General features: G+C 35.5%; 1 protein-coding gene across 5 annotated transcripts; it reads right to left on the bottom strand.

The window, feature by feature from the left end:
- Window positions 1-30: 30 nt before the first annotated feature.
- On the bottom strand, window positions 31-18,331 carry LOC112735653 (uncharacterized). Of its 5 annotated transcripts, none has more exons than XM_072213934.1 (51): window positions 17,896-18,331; window positions 16,683-16,980; window positions 16,258-16,486; window positions 15,617-15,956; window positions 15,389-15,502; window positions 15,159-15,287; window positions 14,888-15,079; window positions 14,602-14,796; window positions 14,209-14,346; window positions 13,940-14,062; window positions 13,598-13,851; window positions 13,331-13,434; window positions 12,186-12,280; window positions 11,870-12,109; window positions 11,472-11,663; window positions 11,257-11,335; window positions 11,066-11,133; window positions 10,733-10,878; window positions 9,951-10,059; window positions 9,718-9,864; window positions 9,583-9,630; window positions 9,374-9,502; window positions 9,045-9,284; window positions 8,811-8,951; window positions 8,628-8,713; window positions 8,449-8,554; window positions 8,033-8,128; window positions 7,756-7,908; window positions 6,695-6,877; window positions 6,396-6,613; window positions 6,172-6,271; window positions 5,962-6,084; window positions 5,736-5,780; window positions 5,507-5,584; window positions 5,199-5,315; window positions 4,643-4,769; window positions 4,460-4,560; window positions 4,252-4,389; window positions 4,071-4,154; window positions 3,712-3,858; window positions 3,487-3,618; window positions 3,380-3,409; window positions 3,150-3,296; window positions 2,443-2,504; window positions 1,950-2,103; window positions 1,673-1,864; window positions 1,452-1,556; window positions 944-1,078; window positions 623-859; window positions 432-533; window positions 31-342 (listed from the first exon to the last, which is right to left on the bottom strand). In XM_072213934.1, exons 1-51 carry the CDS (start codon window positions 18,034-18,036, stop codon window positions 208-210), a joined length of 7,224 nt encoding a protein of 2,407 aa, XP_072070035.1. In that variant the 5' UTR covers window positions 18,037-18,331; the 3' UTR covers window positions 31-207. The 5 variants fall into 5 exon arrangements, with proteins under 5 accessions (XP_072070035.1, XP_072070029.1, XP_072070039.1 ...); XM_072213928.1 differs by having other exon boundaries at window positions 6,172-6,283; window positions 17,896-18,265; XM_072213938.1 differs by having other exon boundaries at window positions 6,172-6,256; window positions 17,896-18,265.
- Between the last annotated feature and the right edge of the window lie 5,796 nt (window positions 18,332-24,127).

The following is a 24,127-nucleotide window of genomic DNA, read 5'->3' as shown; positions in this document are numbered from 1 at the left end:
ATAAGTTTGTAACATGTAAAACTCCTGTCAGAAAGCTGAAAATTTTTCAACATGATCATTTAAAATACCAGGAATCTACAGAGAGTACAATTTGTATATTTTGATCGACACCAATATCAACATGTACTTAATTGCAAAAAATGATTAGCCTACACACAACTAAGCAGCAGCAAAGCCATCTAATCTAATCTATTCCAATTTATGGAGTTAAACCCAACCGGAGACCATACTCTCATCCACTGGTTTTGGACCGCCGCAGGACCTAGAGACGGACTCAAAAAGTTTCTCAATCTCTGGTGCGCATCTTATGAAGGACCGGTTCCAGAAGTTATACCTCGGGTTCTGGTAAAAATACGAAAACAGTTTAGCGTTGGTTGCAAGCTACTAATGACATGCTTGAATAAAAAACAACCACAAATCGAACATAATACCTTGATCAGCTCAATGAAAGTGATGAGCAGTCCCCAAGGATGAGGACGATTAACGATCAGCCGTTCTAACAATACTCTAGTAATTTGTTCTTGGATGATTTCCTGCAGCGGAATATAAAGGTCCAAGTTAATAAAACTCATGTTATATCTAGAAAAAAACAGTATTGCGGTAGACCGTAAGAAACACGAACCTGGTTTGATTCCGCAAACAAGTACAGAAGGATGAAGGAGAAGTAGTGGGTGTGTGTGTTAGGGTAGCGTAGTTGGTTGGCAACGGCATTTAAGAAAAGATAGCGCCCTTCAGTGTCCAATTCCACAATTAGTGTCTGGAAAATATCCAATGCAGCACCAACAGAAAATACAGCCAAGGGGAAACCAGGTGACGCAGATTGAGCATGGGGAGATCGTCCCTGAAGTTGTTGGATTGCCTGGAAGACCATAATAACTATTTCGTGATTATCGACTCAAATGAAGAGGTATATATAAATGTGCAAGTTTCAAATTTACAATACCTGCATTCCAACATGCAACACAAGTGAGTTGATCAATGGCACATTGTAACGTGTCCCGGCAGAAGCAGCTTCATTAGGTGAAAGGAGCATCTTGTCCTTCAGCTCAGACAAAAATGGAGAATTTTGCTGTCTTGTCTGCAGAAAAAAGATTGAAGAGTTAAAAAAAATAAATGCAAGTGAAGCTTACCCCCCCCCCACCCCCAAAACAAAAAAAAAAAGCCCAATTCACAAACTAATGTTTTTTACCGTATTACGGGAATATAAATCTTTTAAAACTGTGTCGACTTTGTCCTAATATTATAAATATTATAAATTATGGCACAAGATTTATAGAATCAAACTACTTTTATAAAAAGGTCATAGGGATAAAAGTTTCCGTAGAAGACCCGGGTCTCCATAGAACTAATAAATAATTAATTTTAAAATTCATTATCTAAAATTTGGAAAAATTTAATGTGTATAAAATAATTAATTTTCATGATCATTTCCAAATTATATGGTAACAAACCTTAAGGTATTCATCCACATCAGCCTTAATCTGCTTTGCTTTAATAGCAGCATCGACCTCCGAAAGAATCCTTGGGGATTGAGTAATTTCTTGAAGCAAATCAATCTGCAAAGAAGCAGGTCACCAAAACGTTCCAGGGAAAAAATAATAATAATAATAACATATATATATATATAATATATATATATATATATATATATATATATCTGAGATTATAAGACCTTCAAATTGGGGGTGGATGGATCTGGCAACCTCATACTCCGCGGAAAAGCACTCAGAACAATATTCCGCATCTGTATGCAACTTGGCGGAATAACATCACAGAAGGTAAAGTGAAAGTCACATAGGAACTCAGGGAAGTCATGAAGTAGCACCAATAGCACCCTAAGAGTGCCTTTATAGAGAAAACGAACCTGACCAGAACCAGTCAGCATGTCAGAAACATTGCTAGTCTCCGTCTATATAAGGTAAAAAATAGTGATGAATACAAAAACAAACCGGATCTCCGAGTTCAGCATGTCTCAGAAAAGGCTCCATAAATTGGAAGAGATCAACAAGCAACCTTTGGATATAAGGCCAACCTTTTTGACCATTACCAGTCAGCATTTTTGGCATAAAGCTCCTGTGACTTATCAACTCAAGCCAAGCAAAACTGAAAAAACATTTCCACAAATCCAGTAAATAATTATAAAGCAATTTAACAACAGGTGGGAAAGATGTTATCAGGAAAATAAATTCATTTTTGGTGTACACAACCTTTAAGAGATACTGGTGTGTCTTCTATTGGTGGAAGATTCAATAAAATGAACCAGAAGAAAAAATTAACACAAATAAATATCATCGGTTTTTTACAAACAGGAAGTCTCAACCCAGAAAAATAGCCATTCCACCACAACAGATCATGTGGAGTTACAAGCATATGAATAGATACTATTTCATTACTACAATTATATCGTCAAACAAGTCAGGAAAACAGCATTCTTAGGCTCACCTGAAAGCAGGAACCTTGAGGGGCTGCAAAGCATGAAAAGTATTGGCAAAAGCAATCAAAATCTGCAAAAATATGAAAAATATTAGTCAAGCACACAAGTGTCTTCATTTCTTGGACAGTATCATTGGGAATGAATAATATAACAGAGTTAAAAAAACCCACAATTTCTAAACAAACAACCATCATAAACAGTTTAATATATACAAACCTTTGCTGAAGATTTTTAACTATGTGAATATCAACCATCATAAACAGTTTAATATATACAAACCTACCACCCATACATAACTCCTTTTACTGTTAATAATTTTTCATATTAACAAAAGACGCTTTTTGTTCGTTATGTTCGAGCAAAATGTTTACTTATTGTCCCTTTATCTAATAAACAAATTAATGAGCTTAATTTTATTCAGTTTACCAATCTAGATATCATTTCATTTGAATCTCTCCCATAAAACAGTTTTAAATAGTGGTATTGTGATTTGAATGCACAAATCCATCCAAACCACTATTATTTGATAAATCATCTAAATGAAATGTGTAATGAATCAACTCAATGTAATGAATCATTTGATGAGAGCTGGTTGCCTACCCATAGCTTTCTCAATAACTTCAGTAACAGGTTATGGCAAATGCAGAAGACCAAACACAAATTAAAACAACTTCAACATAGAAACTAATAGGAAACGTTTAAAAGTGACAAATACCTGGAGATTTGCACCATCAGTAACAGGTTCAAGTGAACCAAGATCTAGAAGCAAATTAATGAACAATCTGAAATACGGTCTTGGATTAAAAGAGGCCTTCTTCTCTTCTGCATCTTTTAGAATCAACCGAATAGTCACCGCAAGAATCTGTCAGAGAGTAATACATATTAGAATATCATTACAGAATTCATAAAGACAACAGAGGAGAGAAATGAAGTTTGCCTACAGACCTTAGAAAGAAGAAAGGACTTGTTTGATCCCTGTTCAAACAAATAACAAATTAGAGAAAAGCTAAAGAAATACCCGAACCAAAAGAAAATAAAATGGCACAGTGGACCTTCAATATTGAGAAGACAAGCTTGGCATAAATATCAATTGCAATAAATGACATTGCTGGCAGCTGTTGAGAAGATTGCAATGCCCCAGAATTAATCACCTCACTGTTTAAGCAATGTGTAACAACTAGTTCCTGGAGGAAAAAAGGGAGGAAAGAAAAAGTTTTATTGATAACCCTGGCCATTAATAGGAAAGTGTGACCTGTATCTGAGAGAAAACACACTACCATCAATAGCCGGAAGAAGCGATCTGTTACATCATCCCCCTTAAGGAGACCATTTTGATGTAATTGTAAGATGAAGTGAGTAGAAGCTGTATCATTCGGAGGAGGGAGTTCACATATCCGATACCATTCTGTAAACAACATGGAAACCTACAACACATGTGGATAATAAGTAATGATTGGAAGTTTCCAATAATGTATTGTATTCCCAATTCCCACTTAACGAGAAGTTGAAACACACTAGACATAATTAAAATATACCATAGGCAATAAATACAGAATTACAGTCAGTATCTGACAATGTATGCAAATAGCCACACAACAAAGTATGAATTTATCTAGCAATCTCACAGTAAAGATACCTGCTCACGGAATCCAGCAGGATCTGGTTCAACAGACTCTACAATGTTTACTTCTTCCCGGTTTGGTGCCAGCATCCCAGGACCCTGTTTTTAACAAATAGATTCAGTCAGAGTTGGAGCAGAACAAAAACTATGAGTGTAAAACAACAATAACAGCTGAACCTAGTATCCTATGTATGACCTTATTGTCCCTTGATTGTCTTGCCTTATCCTCCTTTGCAGGAACACTAACAGATAGACTAGCAGGATTAACAGAAGGGTTCTTGATCATCTCGATCAGCTGTTGCAACGATTCAGGGGATCCAGGCTTTGAAGCAAGCTGAAATAAAAGATATTTGGTAAAGACGGGGCAGAGTAAAAAATGCAGACACTCGTGGACAGATACAAACCTTTGCCAAAGCATCAACAAGATTGTGAAGTTCTGAAATAACTTTCGATTCCTCAACAACCAGCATTTGAAGAAGAGAAATAGAAAACTCCGTAGCAGCCTCTGCACATTAATCCAGTGGAGTTGCATGAGTATAACAATATAAAAAGGGAAAACGATTAGAAGGTACATTCTTTTGACATACTGTTTCTTCCCCCATCAATGAGCTTTGCCATATGAACATTGTACTCGGTAAGATTTAGCAGTTCACTGCGGATCAGGCCTACAGTAATATCTTTGTTGAATTTCCTTTCTTCTTCTGAGTAAATTACCTGTAACAAGTATTCAATAACACACTAGTTATAAACAGAACACCAACATAACTTGTATTTAAATGTCACTCATGGAGGATTAGTTAGTAGTTAACCACATCTATTTTAGATGTAAATTTAGCTAATGGCAAGCTCTTTGATCAATTTTATTGATAATTTACATTACAAAATAACATATCACTGTCTCAAACAGGTACATAACATTAGTGGTTTTTGCACTTGGAAAAACTCTAACATCATCAGAATTATCTTAGTAGATGGAAGACACCCAAATCATTAATAATAATAAAGGGAATTCAACATCAGAATATGCAACATTCAGCAATGCTATAGGTAGATAGAGTAAATTACATAAGGAAAAAAGGAACTACTGCCAAAAAAAATGGTAATAATGACATAACTTCATTCAAGTAAGAGTGAAAAACATACCCAGCTGGTAAGCTCCTTAACGGCAAGCTTGCAAACATCACGAATGGCAGTCAGGATTGCAAGATGAGCACCAACATGAGTGTTGTTGGATACATTGTCATAAAGGCCCTTGAATACCTAGTTACAAAAGTAATGACCGTGATTTTTACAAGATACCTAGTAAACCAACCTGCGTCCTAACTGAACCTGAGTATAAGGTACAGGGCAAAAAAAAAAAACCCAGAAGCAACAAGAAAAGGATCTACTAAAGCAACCAAGTTACGACAAAAATTCAGTGATCATTAAATTTCCTGCAGAAGAAAGTGTACCTTCTGCGCTACAGCTAAAGCTGCCTCATCTCGACTAACACATCTGAGTATGATCTCAGGAACCTCGGATATGACCCCCTAATCACAATACACAAAACAGATATTTAGATGAGGAGAAAGAAATTATCAAAGTATGAAAATGAGAACAGCAGTAAAGATAAATATACTAATTTGGATAACAGAAGAGCTGTATACTATAGAAAAGAACCTAAACTGAACCATGACATACCTGTATTTCTGCTTCCTTGGCATCATTATTAACCAAAGCCTCCAACTAAAAAAATCAACAAAATGAAGACTCAAATAAGTGTCCTAAACAAACTGGATTGATAATACTCGAAACAAATGAACTAAATCAACGATTCATGCTATGAAGGATCCTGTTTTGAATATAATTTGACCAGTAATAGGATATACAGAGAAAATATCAAGAAACCAGAAAGGTTGAGAACTACCTTTTGTGCAACCATTTGGTATTTATCCAAGGCTTCCCTTGTAGAAATAGTGGGCTCCAAGAAACTACTTCCAAGACGCTCTACGGCACTTGATGAAACTAGTGGCTGTGAAGCTCCAGATTCCTTGCAAAAGAGTACAGACGCACAGTTAGACACCATTGCGACACATATGAAGCATATGAAGTTATAATGCTCGTGAATAATTCTCACTTTCATAGCATCAGAAGTATCAACAGTGTGCAACTCAGGTGTGGAAGCAGTTGAAGGAAATGAGGCAACTGATTCTTTCTCCAAACTGTGCTGGGAAACACTGTCAGCAGCTCTAATGTGAATTGAGGAAGCACCGAGGCGTTAAATGCAGACAGTGAATACAATAAAGAATAACAGAATGTCACAGAAATAAAACGATAAAATAGTGAATAAAAAAGCAGTACCTGAAGTGTTGAGCCAAATTAGATTCCGACATATCTTCTACTGGTCGTGACACCCCTCCTTCATAGCTGGAGCTTACAGAGTAACCAGGGTTAATTTGTCCTGATACAGAACCATTAGTGCCAGCGAGACCAGCATTTCCAGATTGAACCGAAAGACCAGATGACATAGAATGTGAGCTCTGACTTGACTGATTTTGCCAGGGAAGCCGAACGAAGTCCTAATACACATAAGCAGCAATTTTACCATGCAGTGTTTCCAAAATAATTAGAAGTAACAGTGAAAAGAACCATTTAAATACCTCATAGACGCGCTGCTGCGAGAGGGACAACTGACCAGGCTTGGGTCGAAGAGGCTCTGGCACAACACCCATAGAACTTTGTGTGTACAAGTTTGTATCAAAAAATGTGGAACCCATACCTTCTCGATGCTTCCTTCTCATAGAAAGTTGTTGATTAATTTCTGTATCAATGGTGGTTATTGCCTACAAAAGAGTAAAGAGATATAAATGTTGAGTTAAACAGATGATACTTCTGAAGAAAAAATTCCTATACTATTATTTCTGAGATTCAATGAAATTTCAAAAAGGAACGAGAGTCCAATCTTGGTGGTTGCTGCTAGTAATGCCTATTACTAACATCAAACGTTTTAATCAAATCTATAAACATACACTGGAAAAAATCTACAAATTAGAAGTTGCAAATACTTAACAAATATTATCAGCATTATAGAAAAGAAAACCCCAGATAGTACCCAAAGCAGATGGAATACAATGGGAGAAACATTATCTACACAGTTCATAAGAACTGCAAATCTCTTATTCTTCACAGTTTATCACCCTTATGATTATTTTAGTTTGAAAAATGTTACATACCCAAAGAAAGTAGGGAATCACACCTTAAAAGCTAGCTATCAAGGTAAATACAACGTTGAGCATCCCATACTACTCCATGTTGCTTGGGGCATCACATGATACCCAAGTCACTAACACAATTCTTTACACATTCAAACAAGAAATCTTGTTGGCATTAAGCAAAACTTTTTGTTTCACCCTGGCTAGTAGATTTCTAAAACTAATTATATAAGTACATATAGAAAAGAATAAGGTAAGGCAGTCCAAATAGTCTCTACTACAGAACAAAAAGCTTGACACATTAGTGATAAAATTTGTTCATGCATATCATTAGTCCATTAGTATGTGTTAAAACCACATCAACCTTAAGTCCTTAACATGTAAATGCCTCTAAATAAAGTGTTAGAGCTACAAATAAGCAAGACAAATAATAACCTTCTCCAGACCACAGCATTGCCACACTAACCATAACCACAAGACAACTATCACAAACTTTCAGTATATCTAACCTTATCAGTAGCAGCCTGCTCAATGACTGCACAACCAAGATCAAGATTATCATTGGTGACAAGTTGCACAGCTTGCTCCAAAATTTCATTTGCAATATTTAAATTCTGAAGTGAAATTCTTAGTTGACTTGATATTGATGCCCTTAAAGGTTCCTAGAAGAGAGAGAAATAAGACAAATTGCAGACTAAACAGAAACATATACTAAATAATAATACATTGCTTAGATGTTCTACAATCAAACAGCATAAAACTGAATGTTGGATTTCAGAGCTATACTTTGCATGTAACATGAGCTAAGCTCCCAGCCAGACTGGCAACCATCAGGTGTGCAGCATTTACTATGCGTGTCTCGTCTGATTCCATGGCATAATCCTGCAAAATAAACAAATACACAAATAAAAAAAGACAAACTGAGCAACTGCTTTTCCTGTCTCATACTTTCAGTTTTGTTATACCAAGAGCTTCAAATCAGTTTGAATATACATGATTGCAAGGAACAAGGATGACAATACTACTTCATGACTTTCAGCTATCAAATTTCACAACAATCACCACTTCTCCCACTAAATAGATAGTAACAAAATTTTAGAAAAGAAATTATGAACGTTATAAAATATATGAACATTTGCTGACGATGAGCAAATTAGGAATCCTCAGGTAAGAATAAAATCTGGGAAAGTTATAATATCAACCTTTAAAACAAGCTCCTTTGTTGTTTGTGTAGCTATGGAAACACTACGCTGCACAATACTAGATACTATCTCTTTGATAGCTCTCTCCATTGCAATAGGTACAGCCCTGTTATAACAGAACAAACTTAGTATGCCATACAAATTCAAACAAGCAATGGAAATTATTGAGAGCGACATACCTCTGAAAATGCATTTGCAACCCAAAACCACTAAGCTTCTGATTGATAATAAGATGAGTTGCAATATTAGGTATCTGTGATGGGAGCTATAAGCAAAAGACAGTTAATAAACTTGGTTGAAATCAGCATCCCTTAAGCCGAAAAAAAATCGAAGAAATAACAGAGAACTTTTACATTCCACACCTGGCTAAGGGAAAAAGGTACAGGCGTAGGAGTTGCTTGTAATAGTCCTTGAGCAGATGGAAGTTGATCAGACAAGCCTAGAGGTGTTACCTTTTCATCCTCCATCAAGGCTCCAGTGGAAATATGAAGTGGACTAGCGTACTAATTCATTAACAGACACTCAGGGAAACAATTTATAGATTGGGAGGGGGGAACGAAATAGGTATTCAACCCCAAAAGCATGTAAAAACAAACCTGAGAGAGTAAATGAGGATGTGCCCCAGTATTAGATGGATTGGTAACTTCAAGTGGTAACTCCACTTGATTTACTGGCTGTATAAGGCTAGATTTTATATCAGACATCATTTGTGCTTGAGACGCCCCAACATCTTTATTGGAGAAATCAGGATTTCCTTCAATTTCTCTTTTCCGATCCTTCAGGAGAGAAGTTGGCGTAACATCCTTCATATCCACACTAAGATTTTTGAACAACACCTGTATAGCACAAGGATATGAATAAATCGGTACAAGAGAGCGGCAACTATGACCATAATATCCAGAAAAGGAAATAAAATAACTATGACCTCTATGTCAAATTTGAGGTTCATTTTCAAGTTTGGCATTGAATAAATCTCAGCAAGCAATCCCAGAATGCCCATCGTCCAAGGATTAGGGGGTTGATATGCAAGACTGCTTTGGCATGGTTCAAGGACCTACAGCATTTACTGAATCATGATATAGCACAAGATGGAAGAAAACCATCGCAACAGTTTATTACAATCATAAACTATACCTTTGAAGTAAATGGGATAACAGCTATCATCAGCCCCTTCTCATATGCCTACATCGCAACATATTGATAACCAAATCAGCAAACAAGCAGCTGAAACACCATCAGCCCTTGGAGTATACACAAAATGATAATTACCTCTATAATCAAAGATTTTGGGTCTATTTCACGAGCCCTCAAAACCTGATTCCGCCCAATTGTTAACTTTCCAAGCCAGCTTCCCAGATTTTTAAGCAAAGAGCGTTCTTCTGAACTAGACTTTATGAGCTCAGATCCTAAAAGAACCTGAGAGTACACAAACACGGGATGTTAATTCAAATTTCAACATATATTCACTTCAAACAATCAGGGAACAACGACAATTCACAAACCTTGCAATTTTCATAGGTTGCCTGCACAATCTCTTTGTTCAAAGCCTTTGAATTGACTTTATCTAGGAATTTCAGGTACAAGTCATGGAAATTTGGCTCAATGCTCGCTCTGTCAGTATTCAAAGTATCAATTGATAGTTTGGCATAAGATCAAGTAAACAAAAGTACAAATACAAGAGGACTACTGTATCCATACTGTTAGGCATGTAACCACATACAAGAACAATAAGAAGATTTTTACCAAAACACCAATAGAAAATTCATCTCTGAATGAAATCATTTATCCTACAGTTCTTACATAAAATTTAAGAACCGGAGAGTGATGAAAAAGGAAATCTTGAAGTGGACTCATCTTAATTCAGACTCGTGGTTTCCAGGATTGGCAGATCAATTGTGCACTATTAGTTCAGTTTAATTCAGTTCAAATTGAGTAGACTCAAAATATCTAAGAAATTAACATTATTAATAAAATATTTTATATTGCACGGTTACATATCGAAGGTAATTTTATTCCCTAGTGGCACTCTGGATAGCTCTCCGGTAAAATGAGAACTCAAAATTGACCTAAAACAAATTTTGACCTTCTAAAATACGTTTAAATGGTGGCCCATATTTCAATTTTATTACCGCAGTGCCCAACTGTCCACTTCAAACTCCAGCAATGCAATTAATCATATTGAAAACAATTACACTCATTTCTGTGGAATATATCCATACACATTGATCAGAATAGATACAACTCTTTTAGGCATCCCATCATATGCTTTATGAAGTATACTAACCTTTTCATAACCATATACTGTGCAAACCATGGATAGTACTGCTCTTTCAAAATTTCGGTGAATTCTTTTGCTTTAGCTTCAATATTTGCAGTAGATATATTATTAATTATAAATGATATCTTGTCCTGAACCTCTGACCCTGGAGCCTGTTAAATGCATTAAGAAAAAGAGGATTACATTGAACCAAACAAAGACAAAATTAACATTTATATACATTAGAATGGGATATGAGTAGAACATAAGTAAAATGACTAGGAATCTAAACAGCTGAACACATAAGACCACATCTCATGAAAGCAACCAACGTGATCAACTTGTAAATGGCTAGATCACCTCGATGGGAGTTTCTCTTTTCTCAGCAGCTGCAACCAAAGTTTCAATGTTCAAGGCTGATCCAAACCCTACATAATGGACAGTTCCAAGAAGCAAAGTGAATCTTCAGAAAATGAAAGAAGAAAGATGCACAATATCTATTGCCAATCAACCAGAATCATTCACAAGGGAGTGAAGGGACAGAAATATACTGGTTGAAGTAGCTCCTCGCGAAGGACGAACAAAACCAGGAGAAGATAACATCGACGATGCGCTGCCAGTGCTATGTAGCTGCAGTGAGATACAAAATAAATTAGCAGTAACAACAAAGAAAAAATACCAAGAAAAACAAACAACCACACACATATACATAACAGTAACATTCACATCATGCCCGGAATTCTGAAACAAGAGACAAGTATAGTACCTTATTACTACTAGAAGTATCAGCAGGAGTAACTGCTGAAGATTGCCCTACAGATGATAAGATCGGTTTTACATCAGTGGATGAACCAACAGAGGCTTTGTGACGATCATCCAAGGGAATATCACGCCTCTGTTGAAGCTGCAGTGATATATGTTGCTGCCCAGGCTGGATGACACCAGAGCCATTGAGCTGCTGCAAGGACACAACAAAGATACGTCACCTCAGTATGATAGTGAGAAAATAAAGAAAAAGGTCAATCTACCAACAGGGAAGTATAATAAGAAAACAAACACATTCACACAAATAAGACATCAGTGCTCATAATTTTGCATGCAAATCCATTTTAGCTTCATTGTCCAATACCCTAACATAGAAGGAAGAAATTAGATTACTTTTACCTCCACATGCCCTAACATAGTATGTGCAGAATTATGGTTACTAATAAGTGAAGCATGGTTCACCCCATCCACATCTGCATGACCAGCAGAAATCCTGGCAAGAGCCTGTTCAATGAAAGTGACGATTTCTGAATGTGTGCTGCGCAAATGGGAAATTTGCAGAATGTGATTGCAATACTGAGGCCACTCAATAAGGCGGTCCACAAACTGCTCCAAAGCCAGACTTCCAAACGTAAACATCTGCAATATATGGATGGAATATCAAATAAAACATCATATGTAGACTTGAGCAAATCCACTAGTAAACACCACAAACCTTTGAATCTGCAGGCTTGCGTAACGAATCAAGAACATATCGAAGAGCAATCCCCAGAGACAGATGAGTCACAAGGTGATGCTTTATGATGGAACCTGGCATGTATTAAGAAACAATGTAACATAAATACAGAACTAGAAAATCAAAAAATAACATGTATTTCAACAACTGAGCAAAGTGAAACCTGAAGCAATCAAATACTCAAAACACCTAGTTTAGCAATGTACACCAATATGGTGAAAAAAAAAAACCTCTTGATTGTTTTTCACATTTAGATTTCTAACATAGCAATAGATTTTACAACTGAGTAGAGTCAAGTACTACAGACAACAAAACATTATAGCCCAACAAGATAGAAATACAAATTCTTAGAGGAAGTATAAGCCAGGCATTGCCACTAATAAATTTTAGACAAACCTAAGTCACAGAATGAAATTGTTGCATAGTATCTATTTAAAAAAAAAACAAAAACAAAAACAAAAACAAAACAAAACAAAACAAAAAAGCAGAAGAAAACAAAAAACAACAACTAAATGGTGGTGTAAATGGCTGCTGCAATCAAATTATATTACACAGGTGAGCCTCTTAGCTTGGCAAAAGACCCACTTAGGTCAATTCCAAATCTGTTATCAAGCTCTAGTTGGCACAATTCATTGAATTATACTATTTCTCATCACAAGTATCAGAATAAATATAAAAGCATAATTTATTTCTTCATTATTTTATTTTGAAAAAGAAATAATAATGGTAAAAAAAGGTGACAAGTTAACCATTCCCTACCTCAAAATCGAGAAGCTTAGATTAGCTAGAATTATGAGGAAATATCCAAATAGGCTTGAAAGCAAGTTTAAAAAGTAAATAAATAAATAACCTTCGCTGGAGCTCAAATTCATTTAATTATTGTTCAAGGTTTTCAAGCTCAAGTGCTCAAGACATATGTGACAAATCCAATTAAATATTTAAAAAACAAATACTATTTCATAGTTGATCAAAAGACATATAATTTACCAAGCAATGCAATTTACTAACCCAGGTCTTAAGTTTCCTAGCAGAACACAACACATCAAGATAGAAACAATCATTTTGGCACTAGCCAATAGAAATGAGTTACATTCAACATCCGAAATGCTAAAAGAAAAACTTACCAAAGAGAACTGCAGCAATTTTGAGTTGCCTTTCAGGATATTTCGGAAAAAATTTATACTCCTCAAACAAGTTTCCAATCATGCAATCAAAAATTGATTTCTCCCTGATAATTCACATCAATATTGCCAGCACATTAGAAGCTAATTATAGACCAGATAATATTTGCATGAATGGGTAATAAACAGCATTTAAGAGAATGGATAGTCATTTGTTCATTCTTCATACATGATTCATAACAAGCATATAAAAACTTTAAAAAATGTCACCTCTTCACAGAAGATTCCTTGAACCGGGCAAGCATTTGCACCATTGCATTGATGGTTAACAGATCAGAAAACATCTGATGGAAGTACGAGTTTGCTTCATGTTCAATGTCATCCGAATATCCATCAGAGGTAGATGAATCTGCAGGCGCACCATTTTGCAGTCTTGGGTTTGAATCTATCATAGATACCTGCAACCTCTCCAGCTCCTCAGAAAGTTGACTAGAGTTAACAAAGTCAGTATGAGATTTCAGAACCTGTAATTAAACATCATTAGACACGAATCCCATAAAAGCAGGTAAAGGAAGGGACAAGCAGAGAAACCAAATGATTGAAGTACATAACCTTCAAGAAGGTAGGAGTAGTCTCAGCATAAAGATTCAGAACAGCACCAGACTGATGAAAAGATTTACCAGATAAGCTCTGTGATCTACCAAAATGGATATCTTTTACGAATTTGAGGCACTCCTGTGAAATAAGATAAGTGTTAACTACTTTCCTTTCTGCTAGAATAAATTCAGCAGGAGTTCAAATTAAAAAGAACAAGACCAAATGAATGCATACATTTTACTGTACTAGTTATTAAAGACAACGGATGAGGGAAGGAAAATTACCTCAAAGAAGACATCCATGTACATAGATAAGTTGTTACTCAGCCACTTCTCAAGGTCAAGGAATTCTTTTCTTGAAGCAACAGCTGCTAATCTTATACTATAATAGGAGGGAATGACTTCCAGTACTGATGATAGAATCTGTATATAATAAACAGATAAAACTATAATCTACTGTTAAGAACGGCAAATAACAATAAAAACTCCAGCTTGCTTTTCAAAGGTTAGTGGTTTGAAGCCAAACTGCAAATATAATTAAGAGATGCTCAACAAAAGCGAGGATTGGTTATTATAAACAATTTTTTATACAAAAACAAGAAAAACCATCATAAATGAAAGCAATCTTGTTAAGACTGAATAGCAATCCAAAAAACCCACGTTTCACATGAGAAATACCTTTAGCTCCTGGCAGATGTCAACAATTCTTGTAACACTGTCCAGGTCATTGTTTTGGGAATCAATAACCCCTCGTAAGACCAGATTAGGATTAGCATGCCATAGATGTTGAATCATTCCACTACCTCCAGCACTCTTTAGTATCATGGGGAAAACAACTAGAGATACTTCATGTTGGAAGAGGTTGTAAGCAGTCTGCAAGAGCAACATATGCAAACTTCATAATAAGAGGTACAGAACAAAAGGATGAACAGCAGAAATGACTATGAATTCAGGAAAAATGTACATTAATGTGTGCCATCCCTAGAAGCAAGACTTCAGGACAGTGTTTCAGGGGATAATCAAGTATCAACCGAACATAACTGGCATGACCCTTCTCAGCTAGCTGGCAGAGAACATCCAGAAGGTCAAGACACAGCCATGCATGATTAGCATGTCCATTTTGAAGCTTGAGGCCATTAATCGCATCATTATATGCCTGCAACATGATTTCACATTTTAAAAAATGGAGATGATGTGAACAAGAAACAGTAATCGTGTAGGCAGAGCAATCAGACCAGCAGCCTTGTAGAGTGCGCGAAGGTAAACACTTCCGGTGGTGCTGATGCAGCATATTTTAGGAAAGATAGCTGACCCTCAGTATTCTTCCACACAGATCCACAGATGGCATGGAGAGGAAACGGCTCCTGCTAGGTTCAATTTCAAAAATGTCAGAATTTTGAGCTGAAGATTTGCATGTTAATCAATTAAACACCAGGGGGAAGTCTGTGTAGTTCTGATGCCATACCTTACAGGCATGTCTATACACAGACATCAGAAAACAGAATGCTTCTTCACTAGGAAGGAAAAATCCTTCATGATCAAGATTTTCAATAACCCGTACCCAGTTGGTTTGAGGTGCCTGTATCAGAAACCAGAGAGAAGGTAAGGACTGTAATCGTGTATTCAAATTTGAAGAACAGAATTAAAAATTCAGAAAATCATGGAACTTTTAAGTGAATTGACGAGAACTCACAAGCTGCTTGATTGTATCTATCAACACATCAATGTTCCAAGAGTTCGGCAGTGGCAACTCAGACAAGTTATTGTATCCAAGGGCTGCACCAAAAGTTAAGAATGTACACTTGTTGTCCTCCAGCCCTGCATGGGTACGAGCAATAGCACCAAGTAATTTAGAGAGGGCACTGTCAGTTAAAGGTAAGAAAAGTGACAAGATCTCCTTGCACTGAGAGACGTCAACTGTGCACCCATAGCCTAGTTCCTTCACAATATCTCCCATGTTCATTTCCTTCTGTATGTCTGCCAAAATAGCATCAAAATCATTTTCTACAGAATCATGGAACAACTCCATATTCCTGCAGAAGAAAATGGATGTCAGTAGACAAGCAACTTATAAGACAATAGCAGATATGGCAAGTTGGCAACATCAGAATCAAATGCTTAAATAAATAATGCAGAACATAAAATAATATTCCAAATAGTTTTCAAGCCCAGCCTTATCATTGATATTGATAAGTGATGAAAATGATTGGCAGGTAGTCAAAGTATATTAAATAGAATACAGACAGCTACTGTAATTAACATGACTATACACCCGAATTGTCTTCTAGAGGCTAGAATCATCTATAACATAAGAATTATTAATGAGGTGATCACCTCAAAAATTCAGCCTCGTGCATCTCATCGGGTAGCAGCGGATTCAGAACAAAAGGTGGGGTGTCCTTGAACTGCACCAATGCTAATATCTGCATAAAGGAATCTACATGCTTGGAGAGACCCTCTGATTGCTTGAGGAACATGATAATATTGTGAATTTGTTCATGGCAACTCAAAGCACCAGGATTGGCATGCAATTCCTCAATCTGAGCCATGCAAAATTTCTTGCCTAAAATGATGACAATGATGATGATGAGGAGGAGGAGGAGGAGGATAATAATAATAAAAAACAAGGCAAATTTTGACCACAAGAAAATGGCCATGAATCTAACATCTTGAAAAGACAACAACAGTATTTGAAAAGTGAAATACATGTAGGAACCCATTAAGCAATAACCAAAGTTAGAAAATAACATGCTACTTACCAGATAACCTGGTTTCAGGATTTTCAGAATCAGATAATGCAAGACTGATGGTAATTTTTTCCAGTAAAGACAACTGTAGTCCATTACAAAAATTTGCTAGGAAGTTTTCGTTGATGTCTATATTCTTCATTGACTCCGAAAACACCGTGCTAAAGTTTGGTTTGTCCAGGAGGTGCTTTATGACTGCCCCAAGAATTGGCTCATACTTCACATCTTTCAAATCTCTCCTGACATAATTAAAGTGATCAAAGCATGTCTGAAGCAGCAAAATGCATCCAACGGTTCCAAACTCAGCAAACTGTGAGTGCAAGAAAGTGAGCGTCAAAAATCAAATCAATGTCTGATAAACAATGCAGATAAAACTCAAATATGAATGTAAATTGTAAATTGTAAAATGTAAAGTAGTATAAAATATAACATCCTGAAACAAATCTACTCAGGCAAGCCAAGGTCATAGTTTTCCCCTAATATTTTCACAAGAAAGTGAAGAGAATAATAGCAGAACATCTTTAGATAAGATTGATGGCGCACACTAGAACACATGAAATATGTCACATTTACAAGTTTCAACTATCAGAAGGAACATGAAACAAGGGAACTTCATCATTGCAACCTAACTCAAGGCTACACCTATCATCTCTTCTACCAGGTAAGCTCATCAATCAACCATTTCATTCTCCAAATCACCAAAACTAAAGGCAGTAGTGAAAGAGACCCTAGATGACTGATCCGTGCCACAGGAAGATAGCATATGTTAAATAGCGTTTCAGCTAGGCATACTAATAACGCGAGCAATGGAGGAAAAACACGGTGATCATTTATAATGTGGCAAACATGTCAAAAAGATTTATGCAGAAAACAGACCAACAGAAACCCAAAATGATCCAGCATCACAAATTCTATAGAGCATATTTAGTTGCAATAGACCCAATATTTTAACCCAGTCCCATAAACGAAATCATAATTGTTTGGCAACCCCACATCAAAAAGCAAGAAACTTCACGAACAACAACGCATCATGAACACAAAAAGTTGAAGCATAGCTAGAGATTTAAACATGAAACTTTAGAGAGAGAGAGAGACCCAAGAAAAGGAAGTAAGCAAAATTCGAATTTAAGTTTACGAACAAAGCAAAACCTAGAAATAAAGTGCGAACACGAAAAGGAAGAGAGATGAAAGCGGGAAATTGAATCGGGAATGTTAGAGTGAGTACCTGAGAGAGTTGATGGAGAACGGAGTCAAAGTTGACTTCGTTCAAGGAGGTGAGCAAGAAGCGAATCTGGTTGGGAGCTGCGGAGGAGAGGATGGTGGGGGCCATGGCGGTGAGGGAGGGTTGGGATTCGACGGCGGTCATCAATCAAAGAGTGAACAGAGAAGGCAACAACAATGTGTGAGGGCGCGTTAGAGAGAGAGAGAGAGAGAAGACAAGGAGAAAAGAGAGTGAAGAAGGGATTTGGGGTGAGGTCAGGTTTTTTGCTTCTGGCTATGAGAAGTTGGGAACGAAAAGTGCTGTGCTGTGCTGTGCTGCTAAGAGAATAGAGACTCTGATTAGTGATTATGTGTGTCGTTTTGTATTGAGCTTCTCTCTCACTCTCACCTTTTCTTACTTCATCTCCTCCCTTCTTTCAATTTTTTGGATTATGAGGCTTGGGCCATTTTCTATTTGGACTGGGTATTAGGCTTTATTATTGGGCCATATTCATCATCCTATCACTTCATTTGTCTGGCAACTAAAAACATGGGTAAATTACCAGTTAGCTGTTGTAAACTTTTTTTTTTGGTTTACTTAAATTAAATCTGACCTGATTTTTTAAAAAAAAAAAAATTAAATCTGATCTATTTCAAACCAAAGTGAGTTGTGTGGCTAAGGCATGTGATGTAGTGACAAAAGTGTTTGTCTCAAATTAAGCCACCTAGGTTCAAATTCTAGCCGGGGTGGCTAGGTTACTTGGTAGTGAGTGAGTGTCAACAAGTATTAAGAATTTAAATCTTGTTCTGTATATGAAGTTATGTACTGGTTAACAATAATTTTTTAAATGAAATTTAGATTCATGAGACATTAGTTTTTAATTTATCAAATTGAAGAATAATATACGAAAAATTAAATATGACTAAAGTTCGTTCTGTATATGAAATAATGTATTGACCAATAATAATTTTTTAAATAAAATTTATATTCATAACAAATTAGTCTTTAATCTATCAATACAAAAATTAAAATAAATTATCTCAAGAGAAAAATGCATGTAAAATGCTATAAAGAGTGTGATTCCTGTTCTTGTATAAATTTTCGAAAATAAATAATGAGTCAAAACTTTTTAAAATGATTAGAAAAAAAATTAGATGACCAAATTAATAATCAAATTATTTTTTTTCTTTAATTACTTTTATTTTTCATTCTTTTACTTCTAATTTTTTATCTCTGATTTTAAAAATTCTAATTTCGTCAAACTCTTTCTTTCATTCCATCATGTTGAGTTTGTTTTTCTCTTATATAAGGTCAATTTCTTTTAGAATATTTCTTTATACTTTTTGTTACTAACCTAATTAAAATTCTAAAACCATTGAGAAAGATAATGCAGCCATAGTGTGAGGGAGAAGAGAACAAACAAAATTTTTAGTTTTATGTTGAGCAATAATTTTTGAATAGTATTTTCTTATTTATTCATCGTTGGATTAATTTAAACTCTAAAATTTAGATTGCAAATTCACCTCCTCTTGTTATTCATTTTAAATAGTGAAGATGTTAATTAGAAGTCTATTGTAAGAGAAATTGACTTCGTTCGACAGCTCTAATTTTGGGTATTTTTCACTTTTTGCTACTTATTTGTAAGTTTTGGTGGTTTGGTATTTTGGCTGGTTGTATATATGATTTGTACTTTATTTGAAACTTTTATTTACCTCATATTTGATTATAGTGGAGCTATTTCATTGGTTTGGACGACTTGTGATTTTTACCTCTCACACTGAGGAAGATTTCTATGTTAAAATCTCGACGTATTCTTGTTGTTGCTTTACTTTATATATTTGCTTGTTCATAATTGTTGTCATATTATGTTGCGAGCGCTTTTATATTGTTATTATATTGGTTATTTGTGTTGTCTTTGCTACTGGCTCTTTCCTAGCATCAGGCTTGTTGATAATTTTTTAAGCCTGTGATTCTGTGAACAATGAAAGCTAATACTAATATTAGTAGGATGATCACTCCTAATAGTTCTAATTATGATTTGTGAAACTCAAAGATGGAAGATTTATTTTATGTCAACAAATTTTATCAACCAGTTTTTGGTGTCGGGAAGTATAATAATAAATCTGATAATAAGCGGATTTTATTGTATAAACAAATTTGTGGATATATTAGACAGTGAATTGACGATAATGTGTTGAACCATATTATTAGAGAGATACATGTTCGAACCCTTTGGATTAAACTTGAACAATTGTATGCTCAAAAAACTGAAAATAACAAAATATTTTTTATTAAATAATTATTGGCCTTGAAATATATATATATGAGACATCAATGACAGATTACTTGAATAGCTTTTAAGAAATCATGAATCAGTTATCTTTTATGAGTATCAAGTTTGATGAAGAGGTTCAAAGATTGTTACTTTATTGGCTCTTTACCAGATTTATATAAAAATTTTAGAATTTTATTGTCCAATTTTGCTCCTACTGATATAACTCTTATGGATATTGACAAGAGTAGTGTTTTGAATGAAGAGATGGAAAGAAAGTCACAAGATGCATCATCTAAATATTCATATGTTCTAATTTTTTAGTCTATGAAAGAAATAAAAGTCGAGATCCTAAAAGTAGAAATCATAATAGAAATAAACTTCGAAAAATGTATAAAAATATTGAGTCTCATCATTTTGGTAAAAGAAACATGTGAAGAAATTTTGTTGACAGTTAAAAAAGGAAAAAGTCAAGGCAAGTCAAAACAAGAGCATAAATAAAGATGATAGTGGCAATGAAGACAAAGTCAATATAACTCATGATTATTTTTTTCTAGGAATCTGTTAACTTTGTTGATAATAGCACTAGTTGGATGATTGACAGTGATACTTCTATTCATGTTACATATAGGAAGAATTTATTTACATCTTATACTCTTGACGATTTTGGTGATGTAAAAATTGCTCATCAAGATATTGTAAAATCTACAATGTTGGATGGGTTTGTCTAAAAACTTCCAACGATATTAAATTGATTTTGAAGCGTGTGAAACATGTTCCAGATATTTGGTTAAACTTATTTTATATTGGTAAGTTATGTAATAAGACTTAGATAGCTCATTCTCTCATGATATTTTGAAGCTCACCAAAAATTTTATTGTTATTTTTAGATATATACAACATTCTACTCTTTATTTAACTCAAGCATTGTGAAAGATATTAATGCTACTGAGTTTATTGATGAAACTGACTTATAGCATAATATATTATGTCATATGAGTGAGAAATGCATGAATATATTATTTAAAAAAATTTAAAAAAAAGATATTTTTTCAATGAATTTTTTAGCGTATTTGACGAGTTTTTAATAGTAAAAATAAAAATATTAAAAAAATAAAAATATCTTTTTTAAAAAGGTTACAATTTATATATTTTTTTAAAAGATATTTTTTACATAATAAATTAACAAAAAAATATTTTTATCTTATTTTATTATAACATAATTGATAAAAAAATTACATAAAATATTTAAATATAAAATCACTTTTATTTTTATAAAAAATCTTTTAAAAAATATTATTTATTTTTTTTTTGGAAAATGGCCAAACTAATCTATTATCCAATAAAAAATAAAGAAATCGAAACAAACGGCTAAACAATTCATTAAATAAGAAAAAATATGAAGGCGTTACGTCCCAACTTCAAGCAACATGAAATCAGCGCACCAGGCAACGCACTACTCTCATATTATATTATTATTAGATTATTAGATTAGATTTCTTTTTGGTATTTTTTTTAATTTTTTATTGTATCTCCTAGTAACCTAGTTTAATACATTGAAAATTAATTCATTATGGACAGGGACGGAGTTCGTTACATTAAAATTAATTCATTATGGATAGGAACGGACTCGCATACAAAATTGTGGGGGGCATTTGTCCCATTGAATTATAAAAACAATAATAATAAGTATACATAGAAATATATAATGTTTATTGTATCATTATATTTGTTCCATGTTTAAATTTTTTATTTATGTATAATAAAAATTTATGTTCTTAGATATCAATACAATGAAAAATATTATATATAAATTTAATTTATTGAAACTAGAAAAATTAAATTTACTTAAATTAGAAAATAAATAATAATAATAATAATTCAATTAATTAATTATGTAAAACCAAACTTAAATTTTTAAATATAAAGAATTGTTCATATCCTGACCCAATAATAAAGGCTCAGGTCCAAAAGAAAGGCTTAGTCCAGAGGATTGAGCCTTACTACGCACCGACCTAGTATCAAGAAGTCGGTGCTGATCACGATTTGTCTTAAAGAAGTCGGGCACGAGATTAGCTGGCAGATAAACACTCATTCAAATGAGTAACCGCCCCTAAAATCTCTTTAACCGCTTCATCAAGCCATATCTTAACCTCCCTAAGATAATGGGACGGTTAACACCCAAAAGATACGGCACTACTCCAACGGTGGTTATTGGCTCACCACTATAAATACGCTGACACCCCTCAGGTATCTCTAAGCCCAATACTCTCTAGATCTGCTAACACCCTTGCTAACTTAGGCATCGGAGTGTCTTTGCAGGTACCACCTCCCATTTACTCACGTACACAAGTCGGAAGGAGGCTCCAACGAACGAACCTACTCAAAAGCCACCCTCTGCAGATAATTGGGCCAACCAGCGCCATCTATTCTATTAATCTCCGGTTACCCACCGTAACATTGGCGCCGTTGCCGGGGACCCGAGAGATCATCCATAGATGGCGGACAGATCCCACGAAGAAGGCCATGTGGGGACAGATTCTGAACAAGAGAATCTGGATACAGGCAATAACGATGTGGATTTCACCCTCCACCAGGAAATCGATAATCAACACAGGGAAGGCACCTCCGGAGTAAAAAACCCAAAGGTAAACTCCTCAGAAGGGCGCGAGTCAGAAAAAGAAGGACCACCCCATGTAACTGAGTTCATGGGATTAGTCCACAGCCGCCTGGAGCAGTTAGAGCAGGAGCGAGAGCGGCAAAAGGAAACTGAAAAGCGCCTAAAAGAGGAGATGGAACGACGAAAAGAGTTAGAAAGAAAACTCTTAAAGTTGGAATCCTCCCTCAAAAGTCGCAACTCCCGTGACGAACAAGAAGAGCCACCCTTAGGAGGGGAGGATCCCTTTAGTGAGGACATAATGAGGGCTAAAGTTCCGAGGAACTTCAAAAGCCCTGATATGGACCTCTACGACGGAACCACGGATCCAAAGCATCACCTGAACAACTTCAAAAGTCGGATGTACCTAGCTGATGCCTCCGACGCTACGCGATGCAAAGCCTTCCCGACCACTCTATCGAAAGCAGTGATGAAGTGGTTCGATAGCCTCCCCCGAAGGTCGGTTACCAGTTTTGAAGACCTCTCAAGGAAGTTTTTGATGAGGTTCTCAATCCAGAAAGACAAGGTGAAACATGCACCGAGCCTCTTGGGAATAAAACAGGAGGTCGGAGAATCTTTACGAGCCTATATGGAAAAGTTCAACAAAGCATGTTTGGAGATCCAAGACCTGCCCACAGAGGCAGTCATAATGGGATTAGTCAATGGACTTAGAGAAGATCCATTCTCGCAGTCCATATCTAAAAGACATCCCGTTTCTCTAAGTGATGTACAGGAAAGAGCCGAAAAGTACATCAACATGGAAGAAAACGCCAAATTAAGAGACCTGAGTTGGCGACCTGGCCCCCTCCCTCAACAAAAGAGAGGGAAAGGGAAACCAAGAAAAAGAAAGAACTCGGTCTCGAAAGGCCAAGAAAATATCACTCTTATACTCCTCTAAAAGTTTCTATAGTGGATGTATACAGAGAAATTTGCAATACTGAGAGACTGCCACCCCCTAGACCCATTAAAAATAAAAAAGGGGGGAGCCGCAGCGATTACTGTGAGTACCATAAAATATATGGTCACTCCACAAACGACTGCTACGACCTTAAAAATGTGATAGAAAAGCTGGCTAGAGAAGGTCGGCTTGATAGATATCTCATAGAAAGTTCGGACAGTCATGGAAAGAGAAAGCGAGATGATATGGATAGAAGAGACCCACCACCGCAAACTCCATAGAGACATATCCATATGATCTCAGGAGGGTTTGCGGGAGGGGGACTTACCAAATCCTCTCGCAAAAGACATTTCAAAAGAGTCTACCAGGTCGGGGAGGAGTCACCCGACCTTCCTACCATTTCATTTACAAAAGAAGACGGGCAATGAAT

This window comes from Arachis hypogaea, chromosome 2 (assembly GCF_003086295.3).
Source record: "Arachis hypogaea cultivar Tifrunner chromosome 2, arahy.Tifrunner.gnm2.J5K5, whole genome shotgun sequence".
Classification (NCBI taxonomy): Eukaryota; Viridiplantae; Streptophyta; class Magnoliopsida; order Fabales; family Fabaceae; genus Arachis; species Arachis hypogaea.
Note: the sequence above shows the minus strand (reverse complement) of the source record. Positions and strands in the feature narration are given on the sequence as shown.